At 35.5% G+C, this 22,498-nt stretch overlaps 1 protein-coding gene across 11 annotated transcripts in view; it reads left to right on the top strand.

Moving 5' to 3' along the window:
• The window catches only part of COP1 (COP1 E3 ubiquitin ligase), a 236,663-nt gene that overhangs the window by 173,829 nt on the left and 40,336 nt on the right, over positions 1-22,498 (top strand). For 10 of the 11 annotated variants that reach the window (XM_044942802.2, XM_025285595.3, XM_044942801.2 and 7 more), the window contains 3 exons: positions 11,211-11,328; positions 14,299-14,423; positions 16,675-16,835. In XM_044942802.2, coding sequence (XP_044798737.1) covers positions 11,211-11,328; positions 14,299-14,423; positions 16,675-16,835 — 404 coding nt within the window. Of the gene's footprint in view, positions 1-11,210; positions 11,329-14,298; positions 14,424-16,674; positions 16,836-19,149; positions 20,835-22,498 lie in introns of those variants that run through there. The other variant, XM_025285591.3, reaches the window with a different exon arrangement.

Consider the following 22,498-nt stretch of genomic DNA (forward strand, 5'->3'; position numbering starts at 1 on the left):
GATATAAAATCAACACACAGAAATCCCTTGCATTCCTATACACTAATAATGAGAAAACAGAAAGAGAAATTAAGGAAACAATTCCATTCACCATTGCAACGGAAAGAATAAAATACTTAGGAATATATCTACCTAAAGAAACTAAAGACCTATATATAGAAAACTATAAAACACTGGTGAAAGAAATCAAAGAGGACACTAACAGATGGAGAAATATACCATGTTCATGGATTGGAAGAATCAATATAGTGAAAATGAGTATACTACCCAAAGCAATCTATAGATTCAATGCAATCCCTATTAAGCTACCAACAGCATTCTTCACAGAGCTAGAACAAATAATTTCACAATTTGTATGGAAATACAAAAAACCTCGAATAGCCAAAGCGATCTTGAGGAAGAAGAATGGAACTGGAGGAATCAACCTACCTGACTTCAGGCTCTACTACAAAGCCACAGTTATCAAGACAGTATGGTACTGGCACAAAGACAGAAATATAGATCAGTGGAACAAAATAGAAAGCCCAGAGATAAATCCACGCACATATGGACACCTTATCTTTGACAAAGGAGGCAAGAATATACAATGGATTAAAGACAATCTCTTTAACAAGTGGTGCTGGGAAAACTGGTCAACCACTTGTAAAAGAATGAAACTAGAACCCTTTCTAACACCATACACAAAAATAAACTCAAAATGGATTAAAGATCTCAATGTAAGACCAGAAACTATAAAACTCCTAGAGGAGAACATAGGCAAAACACTCTGACATACATCACAGCAGGATCCTCTATGACCCACCTCCCAGAATATTGGAAATCAAAGCAAAAATAAACAAATGGGACGTAATTAACCTTAAAAGCTTCTGCACATCAAAGGAAACTATAAGCAAGGTGAAAAGACAGCCTTCAGAATGGGAGAAGATAATAGCAAATGAAGCAACTGACAAACAACTAATCTCGAGAATATACAAGCAACTCCTACAGCTCAACTCCAGAAAAATAAATGACCCAATCAAAAAATGGGCCAAAGAACTAAATAGACATTTCTCCAAAGAAGACATACAGATGGCTAACAAACACATGAAAAGATGCTCAACATCACTCATTATCAGAGAAATACAAATCAAAACCACTATGAGGTACCATTTCACACCAGTCAGAATGGCTGCGATCCAAAAGTCTACAAGTAATAAATGCTGGAGAGGGTGTGGAGAAAAGGGAACCCTCTTACACTGTTGTTGGGAATGCAAACTAGTACAGCCACTATGGAGAACAGTGTGGAGATTCCTTAAAAAACTGGAAATAGACCTGCCTTATGATCCAGCAATCCCACTGCTGGGCATACACACTGAGGAAACCAGAAGGGAAAGAGACACGAGTACCCCGATGTTCATCGCAGCACTGTTTATAATAGCCAGGACATGGAAGCAACCTAGATGTCCATCAGCAGATGAATGGATAAGAAAGCAGTGGTACATATACACAATGGAGTATTATTCAGCCATTAAAAAGAATACATTTGAATCAGTTCTAATGAGGTGGATGAAACTGGAGCCTATTATACAGAGTGAAGTAAGCCAGAAAGAAAAACACCAATACAGTATACTAACGCATATATATGGAATTTAGAAAGATGGTAACAATAACCCTGTGTACGAGACAGCAAAAGAGACACTGATGTATAGAACAGTCTTATGGACTCTGAGAGAGAGGGAGAGGGCGGGAAGATTTGGGAGAATGGCATTGAAACATGTAAAATATCATGTATGAAACGAGTTGCCAGTCCAGGTTCGATGCACGATACTGGATGCTTGGGGCTGGTGCACTGGGACGACCCAGAGGGATGGAATGGGGAGGGAGGAGGGAGGAGGGTTCAGGATGGGGAACACATGTATACCTGTGGCGGATTCATTTTGATATTTGGCAAAACTAATACAGTTATGTAAAGTTTAAAAATAAAATAAAATTAAAAAAAAAATAAAGTAAAAAAAAAAAAAAAAGAATCTGACACTGAGCATACACACACACACACACACACAATCTTTCAAAAATTTAAGCACCTTAGAAGATTTTCTAATGTATATTCCAACATATTATTTCAAAGGTTAAAAAGAATTCATTATGTCATACCTGCTAATAACCTAGAGGGGTGGGAATGACAGGAGGTGTGAGGGAGATTCAAGAGGGAGGGGATATGTGTACACTTATAGTTAATTCATGTCGATGTATGACAAAAATCAAACCAATACTGTAAAGCCATCATCAATCAATTAAAGAAAATAAATATTTTTAAAAATTGTAAAAAAAAAAAAAAAAAAACTAAATAATGATGAGAGTTAATCCAAATATTTGACTAATCTGATCACAGTAAATTTAAACAGATTGAATTTACCATTTGAAAAACCAAATCCCCTGATTGGGTTATTTTATTAAAAATTTAAAAATGATCAGCTAAATGCTATTGCCTTCTCCTAAAAAAGAACTCTACAAGGCAGGAAATGAAGAACCACAGAAAAAGCCAGGATAAAAAAAGTAAAAAAACTAAATAATGATGAGAGTTAATCCAAACATTTGACTAATCTGATCACAGTAAATTTAAACAGATTGAATTTACCATTTGATAAACCAAATCCCCTGATTGGGTTATTTTATTAAAAGTTTAAAAATGATCAGCTAAATGCTGTATGTATAAGAACCCTGTCTAAGCTTTTTTGGTTCTTTCCTACTATCACTAATTTAGACAACTATTTTCTAGATATTTGAAATAAATCAGTAGATTTATTTACAATCTTTACTTGTCCATATGGTTTATTTTTACTTTGGCTTTATTGCCTTTCTAGTAATGAAAATAGTTTAAAGTATCCCCAGTGTTTATTAGTTATTACTTAAGCATTGTTTACATTGATTCCCTAAAGCAAAAGTGTTTGAAAAGAGATTGAAGTAAAGCAGATCAGTGACGACTGAAGCAAATTCATTCTCAAAAGAATAAACAGATATTTTTGCAGGTGTTTATTTGGCTGTGTGTAAACTTAGCAATCTAGGAAATAGATTACTACTCCATTTTATTTATCTTGTGGCAATGCTGATTTTGTATTTCTAAAGCCATTAAGATTTGCAGGGCATTGCCTCTGAATTTAGATTTAGGATTGAATAATTTTATAAAAGTTTAATGTAAAAAAAGTCACCTACTAAGTTGAAGAGGAAAACCGATCCTTGAATTTCCCTGGTGATTAACACACAGTTTATTGCACAGAAACTGATTCCAGAGCCGGGAAACTGTGAAACCAGGAAATTTTGCTAGCATTTTGTGCTTATTTAGTATCTTATAAGCCACTGAATATTCCAGATTGTGTGTTGTGCCATATTACAGTAGTATAATAATAAAACTGTATATTCCACAAGTAATTTGTTGTGTATACTTTCAAATGAATTCAAATAACAGAAACAAATTTTAAAACTTTTCTATATTTGATACAAATTTTTTTGTTTTCCAATGATAAAACTTAAACTGTGTTATCATTGTTTAGCCACTAATATCTATGCATAGAACATGTACTAGGTCCTATTAGTGAGTATGAAAATTTAAACACTATTTTCCCTGTTTCCAGTCTGAGAAACACTTTTAAGGGAAAGAGTTTAGGGGAAACACATTTCTTCCACCAGAGGTAATTAAAACCAACAAGTCATGTTGTTGTTGTTACTCAGTTGCTCGGTCCTGTCCGACTCTGCAGCCCCATGGACTCCAGGGTGCCAGGGTCCGGCCCTGCACTATCTCCTGGAGTTTGCTCAGACTCACATCCATTGATTCAGTGATGCCATCCAACCCTCTCTTCCTCTGTCACCCCCTTCTCCTCCTACCCTCAATCTTTCCCAGCATTGGGGTCTTTTCCATTGAGTCAGCTCTTCACATCAGGTGGCCAAAATATTGGAGCTTCAGCTTACCAGTCCTTCCAATGAATATTTAGGGTTGATATCCTTTAGGATTAACTGGTTTGATCTCCTTGCAGTCAAGGGACTCTCAAGAGTCTTCTCCAGCACCACAATTTGAAAGCATCAATTCTTTGGTTCTCAGCCTTCTTTATGGTCCAACTCTCACATCTGTACATGAGTACTGGAAAAACTGTAGTTTTGACTATACAGACCTTAGTCAGCAAAGTGATGTCTCTGTTTTTTTTTAATACACTGTCTAGGTTTGTCATAGCTTTCCTTCCAAGGAGCAAGCATCTTTTAATTTCATGGTTACAGTCACTGTCCACAATGATTTTGAAGTCCAAGTCATAGTCATAGTAATGATTTGTAAAAGTTTTTATTTGCCCATAAATTTTGGAATTAACATATAAAATTCATTAGTATACTTTCTCTCTAGCATAGAAAGAGACAAATTTGGGAAAAATAAATGACTTTATTCATAGTAATCAGTAATACAGTTGATATTTTTCAAATTCTATCCTTTAGATTTCTCAAGAGTTAGCAGGTAGGAAGAAAGCCGAATGTAGAGAGAGAAGAGGCTGAGAAAAGGGCTCTTTGCTCCTCCTTGGGCTCTAGCCAAAGCAGCTCTTAATTCAATCTGTTTTATATTCTGGGGTTCTAAGCAAGTTAGGTTGGGGAAGACTTTGTGATAAATGTTTCTGGTACTTTTTCTTAACTGAGATTTTTATTTTTATTTTTAATTTGGGAAAGTATACATAACTGAGATGCTGAGATTTCTGAGTCTTTTTAGACTTTCTTTTGTTGTGTGTGTAGTTTTAGATTCACAGCAATATTGAGAGGGAGATACAGAGAATTCCCCTGTGCCTTCTGTCCCTACTCATGTATAATCTCCCATTATCAACATCTCTCTCCAGAGTGGTATATCTGTTACAATTGATGAACATATATTGATGCATCATAATCACAAGTTCACTTGTGGTATTACTATTCTATGGATTTGGACAAATACATGCATCATAATGTGCTTCTCAGGTGGCCCTAGTGCTAAAGAACCCACCTGCCAGCACAGGAGACATTAGAGACGTAGGTTCAATCCCTGGGTGGGTCTGGAAGGTCCCCAGGATGGCAACTCACTCCAATATTCTTGCCTAGAAAATCCAGTAGACGGAGGAGCCTGGTGGGCTATAATCCATGGGGTCACAGAGAGTTGGACACTACTGAAGTGACTTGGCATGCTTGCATGCCTTTCATCATGATAGTATCATGCACAGTATCTTCTCTGCTCTAAAAATCCTTTGTGCTCTACCTGGAACAACCTGATGGAGCTTCTGACAAAATTATGGAGAACTCCTATGACTGTATCCTTCTGGAATTTTTAACTCTCAGACTTGTCCACACTGTGCAATTTCTTTTGAGGCTGCCATGTCTACAGAAACATCTGCCATTTCATACTCAAGTCTCCACACTACTTTACTCATTCCCACTACTGAAAAATCTTTTTGCAGTACACAATGGCATAACCTTTACTTACACCCCAATATCCTTTACATATTACATCCCGTTTTGCTTATTAGCCTGAGAATGAAGTATTATTTCACTATACTGTAGTATGCTGTTTTATAGTATCTTATTTTCAGCTCATAAAATAACGAGAAATTAAAGACTTATTTTACTAAAATATTTTTCGGTTTTGAATTATTTACTCCAAAAGAAAAGTTTAATCTTTTTTACCAATAAATTTAACATAAACACAGCAAATGAAGCCAGAATTTTTTTTCTTCTATTTTTACTCTAGCCAAACAAACTACAGCTATACGTTTGTACTTCCGTAGTATAAGCTGAATGCTGTCATTTGAGGTGATAACTTAATGTAATTACAATGATAAACATAAAGTGGAATGTGGAAATACTCTTCCATATAAGCAACAGAAATACTGGCAAATTTATAAAAATGAACTAACATTATGGTTATGGAAGCTTTGAAAACCAGCAACGTTTTTGTCAACACTGGGGCCAAAACTAGTTTTCAGTTCAGTTCAGTTCAGTCACTCAGTCGTATCCGACTCTTTGCGACCCCATGAATCGCAGCACGCCAGGCCTCCCTGTCCATCACCAACTCCCAGAGTTCACCCAGACTCAACGTCCATTGAGTCAGTGATACCATCCAGCCATCTCATCCTCTGTCATCCCCTTCTCCTCCTGCCCCCAATCCCTCCCAGCATCAGAGTCTTTTCCAACGAGTCAACTCTTCGCATGAGGTGGCCAAAGTACTGGAGTTTCAGCTTTAGCATCATACCTTCCAAAGAAATCCCAGGGCTGATCTCCTTCAGAATGGACTGGTTGGATCTCCTTGCAGTCCAAGGAACTCTCAAGAGTCTTCTCCAGCACCACAGTTCAAAAGCATCAATTCTTTGGCACTCAGCCTTCTTCACAGTCCAACTCTCACATCCATACATGACCACTGGAAAAACCATAGCCTTGACTAGACGAACCTTTGTTGGCAAAGTAATGTCTCTGCTTTTGAATATGCCATCTAGGTTGGTCATAACTTTCCTTCCAAGGAGTAAAAGTGAAAGTGAAAGTGAAGTTGCTCAGTCATGTCCGACTCCTAGCAACCCCATGGACTGCAGCCTACCAGGTTCCTCTGTCCATGGGATTTTCCAGGCAAGAGTACTGGAGTGGGGTGCCATTGTAAGCGTCTTTTAATTTCATGGCTGCAATCACCATCTGCAGTGATTTTGGAGCCCCCCAAAATAAAGTCTGACACTGTTTCCACTGTTTCCCCATCTATTTCCCATGAAGTGATGGGACTGGATGCCATGATCTTCGTTTTCTGAATGTTGAGCTTTAAGCCAACCTTTTCACTCTCCTCTCTCACTTTCATCAAGAGGCTTTTGAGTTTCTCTTCACTTTCTGCCATAAGGGTGGTGTCATCTGCATATCTGAGGTTATTGATATTTCTCCCGGCAATCTTGATTCCAGCTTGTGCTTCTTCCAGTCCAGCGTTTTTCATGATGTACTCTGCATATAAGTTAAATAAGCAGGGTGACAATATACAGCCTTGACGTACTCCTTTTCCTATTTGGAACCAGTCTTTTGTTCCATGTCCAGTTCTAACTGTTCCTTCCTCACCTTCATACAAATTTTTCAAGAGGCAGGTTAAGTGGTCTGGTATTCCCATCTCTTTCAGAATTTTCCACAGTTTATTGTGATCCACACAGTTTTAGAACTTCTCAAAAATCCTCATTTCCAGGTCATTGTCACTATTTGACCTGACTTATAACTCACTAGAGAAAGGTCCATTGGCAAGATGTTGTTTCTGTTTGGCCTGATTCAGAGTCTCCATGGGAAAAGACCTGGACCTCAGGGTGCTGTTGAAAACAATCAGATGTAGTACCACAACTATTGAAGGGTATGATGCCAGGTGGGACAAACAGGAGTCCTGTCAAAAATTGGAAAGGAAAATCTGGGCAAAGGGCCACAACTTTTTGAAAAATTTCTCACATGTTCCTGGGATGACAAATGTGTTTTTCATGTCCAGGCCAGTGTCCTCTCTCAGAAAAACTGCAGAGAGATATAGTCTCTTACCTCTGGCTGACCATAATGCTCTATATAAGCTAGAAGTCAAAGGTAAGACAGATGTATAAGTTGCCTGAGTTTTGAAAGCATGTCCTACTACACACAGAGATCCCCTTGGCAAAGGGTAGAAGACACTGACCCAAACCATTTAAGGAAATCTTGTGACTTCTAAGTGACCCAGTAGCAGCCTTTACTCTGCTAGGTTTTAAAAAAAGACAACAGAACTGATCAAATACTTCAGTGGTTCTATACAGCAGGAATTACAGACTACATAGAATTTAGTTCTGGAAAAGTCACTGAACACATAAATAACACCATCCACAAAAGCCCAGCCACAATAAACCTGGGAGAGGGAAGGTAGGAACTAATTCTGAAATTGTCACATTTTGCTATATGAAATGTTTAAGGGTTTTTTTTTGTTTGTTTGTTTTTAGTTTTTAATTTTGTATTGAGGTATAGCTGATTAACAATGTTGTGATAGTGTCAAGTGAACAGCAAAGGGACTCAGCCAACGACATTGTTGTTGTTCAGTTGCTAAATCGTGTTCCACTGTTTGTGACCCCATGGCCTGCAGCACGTCAGACTTCCCTGTCCTTCACTATCTCCTGGAGTTTGCTCAAATTCATATTCATTGAGTCAGTGATGCTGTCTAACCATCTCATCCTCTGCCGCACCCTTCTCCTTTTGCCTTCAATCTTTCCCAGCTGCAGATTCTTTTCCAGTGAGTCGACTCTTCACATCAGGTGGCCAAGGTATTGGAGCTTCGGCATCAGTCCTTCCAATAAATATTCTGGGTTGGTTTCCATTAGGATTGATTGATTTGATCTCCTTGCAGTCTGAGGGTCTCTCAAGAGTCTTCTCCAGCACCACAGTTAGAAAACATCAGTTCTTTGGTGCTCAGCCTTCTTTATGGTGTAACTCTCACATCCACATCTGACTACTGGAAAAACCATAGCTTTGACTATGTGGACCTCTGTCAGCAAAGTGATGTCTCTACTTTTTAATATACTGTCCTGTTTTGTCATAGCTTTCCTTCCAATGAGCAAGTGCCTTTTAATTTCATGACTGCAGTCATCATTCACAGTGAAGCCTTAGTCCCCCCAGGTCCCCTCCCATCCAGGCTGCCACATAACATTGAGCAGAGTTCCCTGTGCTATTCAGTAGGTCCTTCTTACTCATTTTAAATATAGCAGTGTATCCATGTCCATCCCTAACTATCCCATCTCCGCGTTATTCCCCCAGCAAACATAGGTCTCTTAAGTCTGTGAGTCTGTTTTATAAGTAAGTTCATTTGTATCATTTCTTTTTAGATTCCACATATAAAGGATGTCACAGAATTTTTCTCCTTCTCTGTCTGACTTGTACTTCACTCAGTATGACAGTCTCTAGGTCCATCCATTTGCTGCAACTGGCATTATTTCATTCTTTTTAATGGCTTGGGTAATATTCCATTGTATATTTGTACCACATCTTCTTTATCCATTTCTCTGAAATGTCGTTTTTGACAAAAAAGTTTATGATATACACCAAGAAGCAGGAAAAATTCAGTCAATAAAAACTGTCCCATATGTTGGGCTTACTAGATAGAGACTAGTCAGCTTTTATAGATAATATTCAATGAATTAAGCCATAATTAAGGAGGTAAGGGGAAATATGACAAATATATCTTTTCAAATAGTATTAAAAATAGAAGTAAAAAACAAATCAGAACTCTGTAACTGAAAAAAAAAAAATAACTGGAGGGACTCATGAGCATATTTGAGCTGGCAAAAGAATCAGTGAACTCAAAAGGCAGATCAGTAGTGATTATTCAGTCTAAGTAATAGGGAGAAAAATGAATGAAGAGAAAAATGAATGAGGCTTCAGAAACCTGTGAGACACTATCAAACATACCAATACATACAGTGCAGACTCACAGAAAGTAAGGTGAGAGAGAAAGAGCCAGGAAAAATTTGAGGAAAGAATAGCCTAGATCTTTCCCAATTGCTTAATAAACATCACTTTACACATCCAGGAAGCTCAATGAACTCAAAGTAAGATAAACTGAAAATGGAAAAGACCAGGAACTACCAAAACAATTTTGAGAAGGAATAAAGTTTGAGGACTTTTTCTTCCCTATTTCAGAATTATAAAGCTCTAGTTATTAAAACATTGTTGTATTAGCAGAAGAATAGATATGTATGGATCAATTGATTAAGAATTAAGAATCCAGAAACAAATCCTTATTTATAGTCCATTCATTTTCAGTAAAGGTGCCAAGCAATTCATTGGGGAAAAAGTAGTCTGTCTCAAATGATACTGGGACAACTGGATTCATATCCATCCACAAGCAAAAAGATTTACTAAGGCCTTTACTTCACACCATACACAGAAATTAACTTAAAATTGATTACAGACTTAAATGTAAGACCCAAAACAATAAAACTTAGAAAAAAAATAGAAAAATCTTTAAGAACTTGGATTAGTCAGTTTTTATATTTATAATACTGAGTGTTCTATAAAAAAAGTTAAAATGAACCTTATAAAGTTAAAAACTTATCAAAGTACAAAAGCTTCTATACTTATCTGAAAAGATAAGCAACAGAATGGTTGAAAACATTTGCAAAACACATTTCCGATGTGTATCCAAAAGTTTCAAAGAACTCAATAATGGGATTGGAACCGTCATGTATTGTTGGTAGGAGTGTGGAATGATATCCTGCACTGTTTGTCAGTTTCTCAGAGTTAAACACAAGATTGTAACATGATACAGAATTTGCACTTTTCAGGTATTTGCCTAAGACCTAAATAAAGGTCCACACAAAGATTTGAATGTGAGTGTTTAATAGCAACATTATTCACAATAACCAAAAAATTGAAACAAATATCCATAAACTGGTGAGTGGGTGGACAAGATGTGGTATATCCACACAGTGGATACCATTTAGCAACAGAAAAGAATGAATTGCTAACATAGTTAAACATGTGGATGGACTGTTGAAACATTAGGTAAAGAAGCCATCCATACATAAAAGTTACATATTGTATGATTCCATTTGTATAAAAGTTTTCAGAAAAGACATATTTATAGAGGTAAAATATAGCAGTTGCCTAGGGTAGTGGGTGGTAAATAGGTGTGAGGGGTCTTATTGGAATGAGAAAAATGTTATAAAACTGATTTATGATGATGCTTGTACCACTGGGTAAAGTTAGTAAAAATCATTGAATCATATACTTGCAGTGAGTAGATCTTTACCATATGGAAAATGTGTCTCAAGAAAGTATATTTTAAAAAGCAAATGTGGGAAGCCAAATTGTATTGCATTTTGTTTAACTTGAAGCCCAAAATGTTTACATTACTTTTCTAAAGCCATCAGAATGTAAGGATACATTAAAAATTTTCCAGTGTTTGGAACTCTTAATACTATTTCTGGGGCCAGGATCTCAAGAAACATCAGTGGGACTCCCTTTCAGACTCACATTGGCATATGTGTATACACTGTTTTGTACTAACCGTATTCTCCTAGCTGCGAAACAAAACTTACTGTATTTGCTTATCTTTGAAAATGAGTCGTTACCCTTAGTTTTCTGAGTATTATAGGTTGGATATTGTTTCTGAAACATTTGATGAAAACCCTCAAACCAGTTAAAATTAGCTTTGCTTTCCATTTCTTCATTTACTGCATTTTTTTCTTCTTTTCTGTTTGTTTTTCTTTTAGATCACTGTGTTCACTACTATGATCTTCGTAACACTAAACAGCCAATCATGGTATTCAAAGGACACCGAAAAGCCGTCTCTTATGCAAAGTTTGTGAGTGGTGAGGAAATCGTCTCTGCGTGAGTATTCTCTTTTCGGAAATTGAGTTTAACATGTCATCATGTACTGGTCTGTAATGTCACCATGGGTTTTGTGAAGAGTAACACTGTGGTATATGCACTTTTTCTTAAAATAGTAGAATTTTATAACTTATTTAATTAAAATACATGTGTATTTTCATCTGTATTGCTCTCTTTTATATGTTGTTTGTGAAGAAAATCCAGATGATGCTATATTTTTTAAAGTTGCCCCCTTAAACATTTGAACTTCAGATTGAATTTCAGCCCCTGCTCCTTAAAAACAGAGAAACAACAGTTGATACAATATAATAATGAGAAGAGTTTCATTTACTAAAGAGCACTATATGTTTTTATATATTATCTGTATTGTGGCACAATAGTATAATTTGGGGTTTAAAGCAATATTTGATTGAATATTGCTTTAAACATGGAATCAGTATTTTATGATTCCATGTTACTTGATCTCCCTATGATTTCATGGTGAGTTTTACCTATATTTTGAAGAGAACTTTCTAAATATGACTGCTTATACCTGACAAATATTCTTTAAGACGCCTTCTGAACTAGAGAGCCATAAATAAGCTTTTAATTATCTTTTGTTTTGTTGAAGGTAAAAAAGGTGTCAACCAGAAAAGTACATCTCAGTTGCTAAAATACTGTTGATTAAGCTTTTCTACTAAGAGGGACAGTCCCCACTGTTATCCATTTTATTGTTCTCTTTACTTTATATTACCCTAGTAAAAGCCCATTCTCAGTCTCCTTTTTTCATATATATTATTTCTTCTCAAGCTTAATCATACATTGTTTTCTTTCTTTCACATAGTTTCTAATATATCCTAGGAGATTATTAACACCAGGGCCTTATACTTGGGATCTCCCACCACATCTGTCTCCATACTGGTTGCTCTAGATAAGAACTTGGTAATTTGAGTTGATTTAACAAGGTAATTTGATTGTTATTTAAAAAAAAGAAAAAAGGGAAAAAAGAAAAGGAGAGCTGAATTTCTAAGGGGAGTTAACAGAAAATTAGTTCACAAATGTATATTAAAAGTGATGACCAGTCAAAAAGTCTCCTTCTTTAGGAGTAATAATGGGCAGTAAATAATGAAAACTTTATTCAGATTCAAATATGAACGATATATGGCAAAAATATTTTTTCTTAAATCTCAGACTTAAAAGTGTTGAATCAGTTAGTTTGATTTCAGCTAGTTGAAGTAAGAAGTGAAGTGTTAGTTGCTCAGTCATGTGCAACTCTTTGCAACCCAATGGGCTAGAGCCCACGAGGCTCCTCTGTCCATCAGATTTTCCAGGCAAGAGAGAATGCTGGAGTGGGTAGCCATTTCCTTCTCCAGGGGATCTTCCCTACCCAGGGATTGAACCCAGGCCTCATCATTGCAGGCAGATTGGCAGATTCTTTACTGTCTGAGCCACCAGGGAAGCCAGGAAGTTGAAGTATACGTATGCTTAACTGTATAAATTCGAAATCTTAGTCGACCTTTTTTAATGTAGATTTGTGGTTATATATATTCACCAGTCTTTTTTCCTTTTTGGTGTTTATAAATCATGATGATTTTCCTCTTGAACATATTTGGTGTTTAAAAGTATGTGAGACAAGTTTATCCACAAGTATATTTGGAAATATGAAAAAAGTAATATTAAAACAATCCTACACATACATGTTGCTGTAGCCTCTGAATTCTTTGACTATATGCACACACACACACACACATACACATATAAAGGAATTATCAATGTAATATTGTTGAGCAGAAAAAAAAAATTTTAAAACAACATAAATGTAAAATTCCCTGGCGGTCCAGTGGTTATAGCTCTGCACTTCCACTGCCAGGGCCCAGGTTCGAACGCTGGTCAGGGAACTACGCAAGCTGCATGGCATGGCCAAAAAAACCCCAAAACCAAAAAACAGCATAAATGTCTGAGAATAAATGCTACATTGAAAAATAATGAGAAGCGATAGAGTTTTGGAAGTTTGGAATGTGGCCTGTGAAATAAGAGTTTCAATCTTGGCTCTACTATTTACTAGCAGTGTTACCTTAAAAATATTCTTAACCTTCTATATCTGTTCCCTCACCTCTGAAATGGAACTGAGAATACTACTTATACGTTGTGATTCTTTGAATAAAACATTGTATGTCAAACATTTAGCATGGTGCCCTATTCTTTGACTGTTAGAGAAAAGATGATTTATTATATAGTCATTAATAGAGAAATGTGTTTATTTCACATAAAATGTAAAACAAATTGTTGGATGAGGAAGAAGCACTTTGCAAAATAATGTGCTGTATGATTCAATTTTTATAATAAAAAGTCAGGAGTATTGAGTATTTTATTCAAATCCTCAGACTGTCTTTGCATGATAGTATTAGCATTGATTTTTATATTCAATTATTTTTTGATTAACAGCTGTATTTGCATATTAGTAAGGTAAACTGTATAGACCAAACATTCATAGTATTCCTTGCCTGTAGGTACAACTCAGCTGTGAAGATAGTTTATATTTAATGTACTAATATAATTGAACAGTTGAAAAAATAAATCAACTGAAATTGGGAACACAACTCCCAATAGAGCTTTCTTATTGTTTGATGGTGGTCATATGGTGGTATTGATGGCTAATGGGTATACCTCCTATGTGCCCAGGGACTTTTGAAAGCATTTAAATAAATTAATTTAATTTTTTTTCAATCTCTTCTAGGATTCATCTAATCATGTAAAATAGGAATCACTATATTTCATATTTAACTGATGAAAAAATTGAGGCAAAAGAGTTTGTATTAACTTTCCTAAGGTCAAAAGCAAGTAATAGCATACTGAGCATTCTGACTCAGACAATCTGGCTCCAGAGTCTGCATTCCCTACTGCCAAACTGGATTGCCTCTGATTAGGAGTAGTGATGAGTTTCATGTCATGAAATCTTAGAGGTGTTCTAACTTTTTGTGTTTCTCTCAGTTCAACAGACAGCCAGCTAAAGCTGTGGAATGTAGGGAAGCCATACTGCCTACGCTCCTTCAAGGGTCATATCAATGAAAAAAACTTTGTAGGCCTTGCTTCCAATGGAGATTATATAGCTTGTGGTAAGTGAAACTACTTTCTCCTGGAACTTTTAAATAGGTATCTTTCACCAAAATTGCATTCAGTGAAATAGACGACATACCAACTCAGGAAATGATCTGTACATTCAGAAGGTAGGATGCTGAATTTTCTTTGGATTAGAAAAAGCATTAGTCCTTCTCTCCGTCACTGAGCACAAGCCCCAACCATGGAAACAGCATAAGATTGTTTACTGTATTACGAGAAGACATTTCTGCTGATATCTTAATTTTGGAGAGAGTTATGTTCTTAAGTCTGATGTTCATTTACCCCTATATAATGTTCCCTTCAATAAACAGTCTGGGTAGTCTCAATCTGTTGTTCTAGGACTCTCATTGTTGATAATTTGTACAAATTTAATTTATAAATATGAAAATCAGATTTGGTACTGTTGAAGTGCTTTAATACATTTGATTCCTGAGTATATGAACTTCCATTAGTATTTTTAAATGACTTGGCCTTTATTCAGTAAAATTAACTATCTCTTCATGTATATACGTGAACTATGAACTTCCAGATGTTCAAGCTGGTTGTAGAAAAGGCAGAGGAACTAGAGATCAAATTGCCAACATCTGCTGGATCATGGAAAAAGCAAGAGAGTTCCAGAAAAACATCTATTTCTGCTTTATTGACTATGCCAAAGCCTTTGACTGTGTGGATCACAATAAACTATGGAACATTCTGAAAGAGATGGGAATACCAGAACACCTGATCTGCCTCTTGAGAAATTTGTATGAAGGTCAGGAAGGAACAGTTAGAACTGGACATGGAACAACAGACTGGTTCCAAATAGGAAAAGAAGTATGTCAAGGCTGTATATTGTCACCCTGCAGGTACATCATGAGAAACGCTGGACTGGAAGAAGCACAAGCTGGAATCAAGATTGCCGGGAGAAATATCATTAACCTCAGATATGCAGATGACACCACCCTTATGGCAGAAAGTGAAGAGGAACTACAAAGCCTCTTGATGAAAGTGAAAGTGGAGACTGAAAAAGTTGGCTTAAAGCTCAACATCCAGAAAACTAAGATCATGGCATCTGGTCCCATTACTTTATGGGAAATAGATGGGGAAACAGTGGAAACAGTGTCAGACTTTATTTTTTTGGGCTCCAAAATCACTGCAGATGGTGATTGCAGCCATGAAATTAAAAGATGTCTGCTCCTTGGAAGGAAAGTTATAACCAACCTAGATAGCATGTTGAAAAACAGAGATATTACTTTGCCAACAAAGGTCCATCTAGTCAAGGCCGTGGTTTTTGCAGTGGTCATGTATGGATGTGAGAGTTGGACTGTGAAGAAAGCTGAGCACCGACGAATTGATGCTTTTGAAGTGTGGTGTTGGAGAAGACTCTTGAGAGTCCCTTGGACTGCAAGGAGATCCAAGCAGTCCATTCTAAAGGAGATCCACCCTGGGTGTTCATTGGAAGGAATGATGCTAAAGCTGAAACTCTTATACTCTGGCCACCTCATGTGAGGAGTTGACTCATTGGAAAAGACTCTGATGCTGGGAGGGATTGGGAGCAGGAGGAGAAGAGGGCGACAGAGGATGAGATGGCTGGATGGCATCACTGACTTGATGGACATGAGTTTGAGTAAACTCCAGGAGATGGTGATGGACAGGGAGGCCTGGCATGCTGCGATTCATGGAGTCATGAAGAGTCAGACATGACTGAACGACTGAACTGAACTGAACATGTATATGAACCTAAACCTTGTCAAAGCAAATCTCTTACTTTGACAGATTGTTCAAACTATAGGTTTGTAGACCACTCAGCTTTTGTTAGGAAATGGGAAATGAGTTTTGTAGATTATTAAAATCTGTGTTTATAAGTGCTATAACTTTTTTTTCCCCCTCTAGGCAGAAATCTTTTTAAATGTACTTTAAGATTATACTGTAATAACAAATTTCTGGTTCTTCTCTGCTGCTGCTAAGTCGCTTAAGTCATGTCCTCTGCTAAAAATGATTTTTATATCAATATTGTTAAATCATTTGACAATGATAATGTCTTTAGGTTAGGAAAATATACATTTTTTTCCTAGGAATCCTTTTTTCACATGATTTCCAAGAAGTCCTGTGCTCTGGTCTTTCATGTTATACTATAAAAGATTATTAGTCTCTGAACTTAAATGTTGAGTAATAGTTAACTTATGAATATGAAGTCCTAATACTAAGTTCTTCCATTCTAAACAAAAAAAGATATTTTAAAATAATTATTAAATTTTTTTGTTTTAGGAAGCGAGAACAACTCTCTTTACCTGTACTATAAAGGACTTTCTAAGACTTTGCTAACTTTTAAGTTTGACACAGTCAAAAGTGTTCTGGACAAAGACCGAAAGGAAGATGACACAAATGAATTTGTTAGTGCTGTGTGCTGGAGGGCACTTCCAGATGGGGTGAGTTTTTGTATCAGTTTTCCCACCTTGGTGTCTCATATGATGCACTGTGTTTATATATACATATATACACAGGTGAGCCTTTTAAGTTTAAAATATAAATTGTTGTATATATTTTCTTTTTTGCTTAGTATTACATCACCAAAGGAAATAGACATTTTAGAAAGTAGTAATTGAATTGTCACTAAAGGAACAGTAATTGAAATGTTACATCATGCTGACATTATGTCTCTCCTGTGTACCCATAGCATCATATGCATACCTCTGTTACATCATTATCAGGTTATCTCTGTATCTCTCCTACAGGACTGGAAATTTATCCAGGAAACAAACTGTGTCTCACTTCCCTTTTTAATCAGTTGCAGTATAGGCTAAATAAACATTCAGCTGAACCTGGTATTATATTAGGAGGAAAAAGTTTGATGTGGATAAAGGAGAGTGGTCTATATGCATACCTAGCTAAGTACTATTTCAGGGCAGAATTTCTCTATACAAAATACATTTATATGAGAATATTTAAACACATTTGATTTCTTAACAAGAAAGTTGGATTTCCAGGTTGCCCAAAAAAGTTTCCTCAAACTTATCATTCAGTTATGCACTTTAAAGTACAAGCTTTCTTGTAAGTTATATGAAGAAGTAATTGTTTTTATTGTCTTGATTTTGTAAATGTTAGTCATCTGTTAATGTCTCTCTTTTTTTAATAGCTTTTTAGTTATTTACTTAGTTTTATTTTTGACGAAAAAAAATTCTACTTGATAGGTACTTTAAGACTTCTGAGTTCTTGTACAGTTTAAGTAGATGTATCAAGCTATCTTGTTTAAAGTTCTGTTACTCAGCTTCAGTTTTGGTAGTGGCAGACAAAATGATTTGAACCAACCCTTCCTCTTAAGTAGAACTAGAAAGTTAGACGAAGTATATGTATTTTAAAACCAAAACCTGTTTCAAGTCATTGGAAAATAAACAAGATAGAAAAGAATTAGCAGTCTAGGAATGTGAGCCTGGCTTTTGAATATTCTTTCTCCGCTGGGCGCATTTGCCAATTTTGGTGGAATGTCTGAGAATACTTATGGTAGCTTCATGGGATCATAGGGAATGCCATCTAGTGCTCACCACCATATGGATGAACTCACTTTGGTCTCGGTACCCAAAGGGCTCTAGTCTAGAGTAAACCAGTCACAGATAAGCCCCCAGTGATTTTGCAACTCAATTTCAGGTCACATCAATTCTGAGTAAATTGAGGTTATCATGGATTTCTGGGGTTCACAGGATGTAAAATTAAATCCTTTCTGCAGGAAGGCCTTCAAAAGAAGAAGATCACCTAAGAATTTTATTCTTTTTCAAGATTGCAAATATAATAACTAGGCACAATAAAATGTAAACAGACATGGAAAAGGCAAGATGACATGAATAAATTTAGGATAAGAATTGGACAATAGAAACAAAATCACAGCAACTCTGGGTATTATCCGACATAGCCTGGAAATAACCATACTGACAAAATCAAAGACAAGGTTGAAATTTTCATTTGGGAAATAAAAACTAGTTTTAAAATGAAAATTCTAAAACTAAGAAAATATAATTACCAAAATTAGGAACTTAGTGGATGGGTTGAGTGGAAGATGAGACACAGTTGAAAAGAGAAGTAATGAACTTGTAGTATAGTTAGAAGAAAATATACAAAAGTAAGCATGGAGAGACAAAAAATGATGGGAAAAAAAAAGGAGGTGGAAGTTGAAGTAAGAAAGTTGACGCTCAGTCATGTCGGACTCTGTGACCTCATTGACTGCAGCCTGCTAGGCTCCTGCCCATGGAATTTTCCAGACAAGAATACTGGAGTGGGTCGCCATTTCTTCCTCCAGGGGATCTTCCCCACCCAGAATTCAAACCCACATCTCTTGCACCTCCTACATTGACAGGTGGATTATTTACCACTGTGCTACGTGGGAAGCCCCAAAGCAGATATTAGAAAGGATTATTGTTGATAAAGCTTTACATCATTGATGAAAGACATTAAGGCAGAGATTCAGTAAAGTTTCATACCCCAGAGAATAAATGACTTGAAACCTACATTGTGAGTAGAGATTTAATATCAGATCTGGACCCTGAACATACATGGACCTGCATGAAAATCTGACCTTGGGTCCGCCTTCTCGTAGCACTTTGCTGTGGAAATAAGCTGTATTGAGACAAATAGGGAATGTTATGTGTTAGGAGCTAGTTATCTCTTAATTTTACTCTGAAACCTCGTCTGTCACATTGCTTCTGAACTGAGAGAACTGTGAGTTGACATACTGGCCTTACATCTGTGCAGTGTGAACAATGTAAGACTGGCAGGAAACCAAGGTACCTCTCTGTGTTGAAGTGAACCACCTGCATCTCAGCTGTCCTTGGCAACTGTGCTCACTTTCTGTGGTTTGGGGAGAGATCCAAGAAGCTATGCATGGTTTTGAAGATGCTGTGCACATTGAATATCCTATCTTATATCCTTTTATAAAGCTAACGAAGAGCTAGATTTAAAACTAATTGTGTCTGCTCCTGTGACCCTTGCTGGTGGTGGGACACATCATTAAAACTGCTGAAAAAATACAACGGGAGATTCTTAAAAGAAAGCAGAGAAAAGCTGTCTTCAAAGAAAGGGTAATTGGACTGACAACATCTCAATGAAACAATAGAAATCAAAAGATAGTGGAGCAAGATCTTCAGTGTGTGAAGGAAAAATACCTGCCAATCTAGCATTCCGTATCCAGTAAATGAAGACTTTTTTAGATAAATAAGATGAAGCATTTGCCACCAGTAGAAAATTTTCTGCACTAAAGAAAATCTTAAAGGATATTCTTAAGGCAGAAGGGGAAAAAAATGCAGAAGATGGAAGGTCATAGTTGCAGAAAGGAATGGAAAGCAATAGAAATGGTAAATATGCAGTAAATCTAAATGCATGTTGACTGTATAAAGTAATGATGTCTGTTGGACATAATACACACACAGAATTAAGTACTTGACAATAATAAGTCAGAAGAATAAATGTGATTAAAGTGTCTCAAGCCCTTGCTTTGTCAAGGAAGGTGGCAAAAGAACTAATTAATATTAGACAGAAAGGGTGCATATTATAGTTCATAGGATAACCTCTAAAGTAGGTTCTTAAAGTCTACTTTTGCTTCTAGGCTTATAATATTTGCTTTTAATTCCTTCCATTTAAAGTCAGAAAATGTCTAAAATTGTTTGTTTTAATCTGAGGGACAGTACTTTGTCCTTTCTCTTTTTCTGTCTTCCTAATACCTTCCCTGTGTCTAAAAGCACATCAGAGTCTTCTGTCCTTTTTTCTTCTGTTAGTGGCTTTAGCATTTCTACTGTTAGAGTGCCACAACCTCTTGTACCACATTAAATTTTCAAAAGGGTTTTAAGATAAGTTTGAACTGTATCAAAAATACTTCTTTCTTTTTTTTAGAAGAAGAATTTTTTATTATACAACATAGGTCCTCTCTAGGATACTTAGAAATGTTAATATTTATTCTATACTAATAAAGAATTCAGAATTCTTCATTTTATATTTTGTTTTTACTTTATTATTTTAATTCATTTGAAGATATTTTAATTAAACTTTAGTAATTTAGAATTATTGACATATGAATATTCTGTTATTGCCAGATTCTTAGGATTTTAACCCCCAAGAGTTAATCTTATTTGTATTACCTATTTTGGTATTAATGTCATGATTTTTTTTAAAAGGGGGAAATTTGTATGAAATAACTGCTTGGAATACCACTTACCACTCTACTTTTATTTAGACTTTGAAATTTAATTTCCCCATTGGTTGGTTTTTAAATATAAATAAAGTGAGCTTGATCATATGTTTGACTTGCTGTAATAAAAAAAATTAGTATCCATTTATTTGAAAAAATAATCGTAAAGTCTAAAACTGTGTACTTGAATGTAGTGTATCCATATATGATTGAACATCCGAATACATTCCATTGAATAATTACACAATCTATGAAATAGTGTGGTTTGCTTTATTTCCATGTATAGCAGTCAGCTATGTACTTTTGATTATAGAGAATGGTGGGCTAGCGGACTATAATTTCAATTCATTTTGTGACTCTTCTTCCTTGAAAAGTATTGCATTATTTATTTTAACCTCTTGTATCCCAGTGTAGTAATGTTTGCTGTCTGATACTTATTGGACAAGCCATTACCTGGATCTGTTCATGTTAGTTCTAGTTTCAGCCTTTTCTTCTAAAATATTCTATTTACCCACAATGTCTAGTAAGTATTCATATGGACTAACATAAAATTTATTTCTTTGTTCCCTTCCTTCCTCCTAAAAGGCAGTAGTGATATGATTAGTTTAAATAATTATCCTTAAACTAATTTAGAGTTGATTCCCAAGAAAGTTCTTTTGCAGCTGTGTATTAGGAGAGTGTGGAGTCAGAGCGAGTTTCCTTGGCAAGCGCATCATCAGAGAATACTGTCATCATCTTGAAACTTTGCATAGGTTTTGATTTTTGTTTTCTTCCCCAAATAGTTACAGTAGCTTATTATTGAAAGAAACCGTTAGTAATGAATACATGTATATTTTAGAGAATTTAAAATAACAACAAAAAAGAAAATATCTGTTATCACTTTACCCAGAAATAACTAATACGGGCATTTTAATATAATTAACGTAATTTTTTCCATTCATAGGCACGTTTTCCCCCAATAGCAGTGAATATTTTATATATTATCATGTATTCCTTACCTTTTGCCTTTGTCATGAACATTTCCCAGATCTAAATATATTTTGAAAAGAGAGTTTTCAGTGGTTCCATATTATTCTAGTCTAAGGGTTTACCATAACTGGTATACTATTGTTTTGCTGAAGATACTTTACTTTTTACTACTATGAATAATGCTTCTGAATATTGTTTAGTAAATCTTTAAATTTCTAATTAATTCTTTAGGAGAGAACTTTAGGGATTTATTAATTTGAAGGAAATGAATAGCTTTAAGGCTTTTGATTAAAATTAGTAGATTGCCTTATAGTACCGTTGATTTTGTTTGGTCTTGCACAGAGAAAGTCCAGGTGTTCCAGTTTGACCATACCCATAAAACATGGACTATAATGCCAGTATCTTTGCCAGTTAGAAAATTATCTTCTTAGTAAAAGAATCTTTATTAGTTGTTTCCATAAACAGTTTTCTAAAACATTAACTTTTGATTTTTTACAAATTTCATGTTTATGTACTGAAAAGTTTTTTCTTTTTTAAGAAATTCTTTCTTTAACAGGAAATTCAATACAACTGAGATATTTTATTATTATAGTTCTTTGGCAATTTGATGTTAGTAATTTATATCTATTCCATTATGCTCTACATCCCACATCTACCTTAAGAGTAATGCTATAGAGTGAAAGTAAATTTGGAATGATGTTCTTATTCTTTATTTCTGTTGTATCTTTTTTTATCATCACTGCTTTATTCAGACACTGAAAGTTAAGTAAAGGAGACTATATATGTTCTATATCTGTGGATCAATTCTGTGGCATATCTCTTATCTGAAACTATTGGTATGAAATATAAATTGTTTCAAATTTATATTGAATATAATTTAACAAGAGGCAAATTATTTTATGTTAAATAATCGTATCTGTGTAAAGGGACACTATATTTTTGTTGACCTTG

The sequence above is a fragment of the Bubalus bubalis genome, chromosome 5 (assembly GCF_019923935.1).
Source record: "Bubalus bubalis isolate 160015118507 breed Murrah chromosome 5, NDDB_SH_1, whole genome shotgun sequence".
NCBI classification, from domain to species: Eukaryota; Metazoa; Chordata; class Mammalia; order Artiodactyla; family Bovidae; genus Bubalus; species Bubalus bubalis.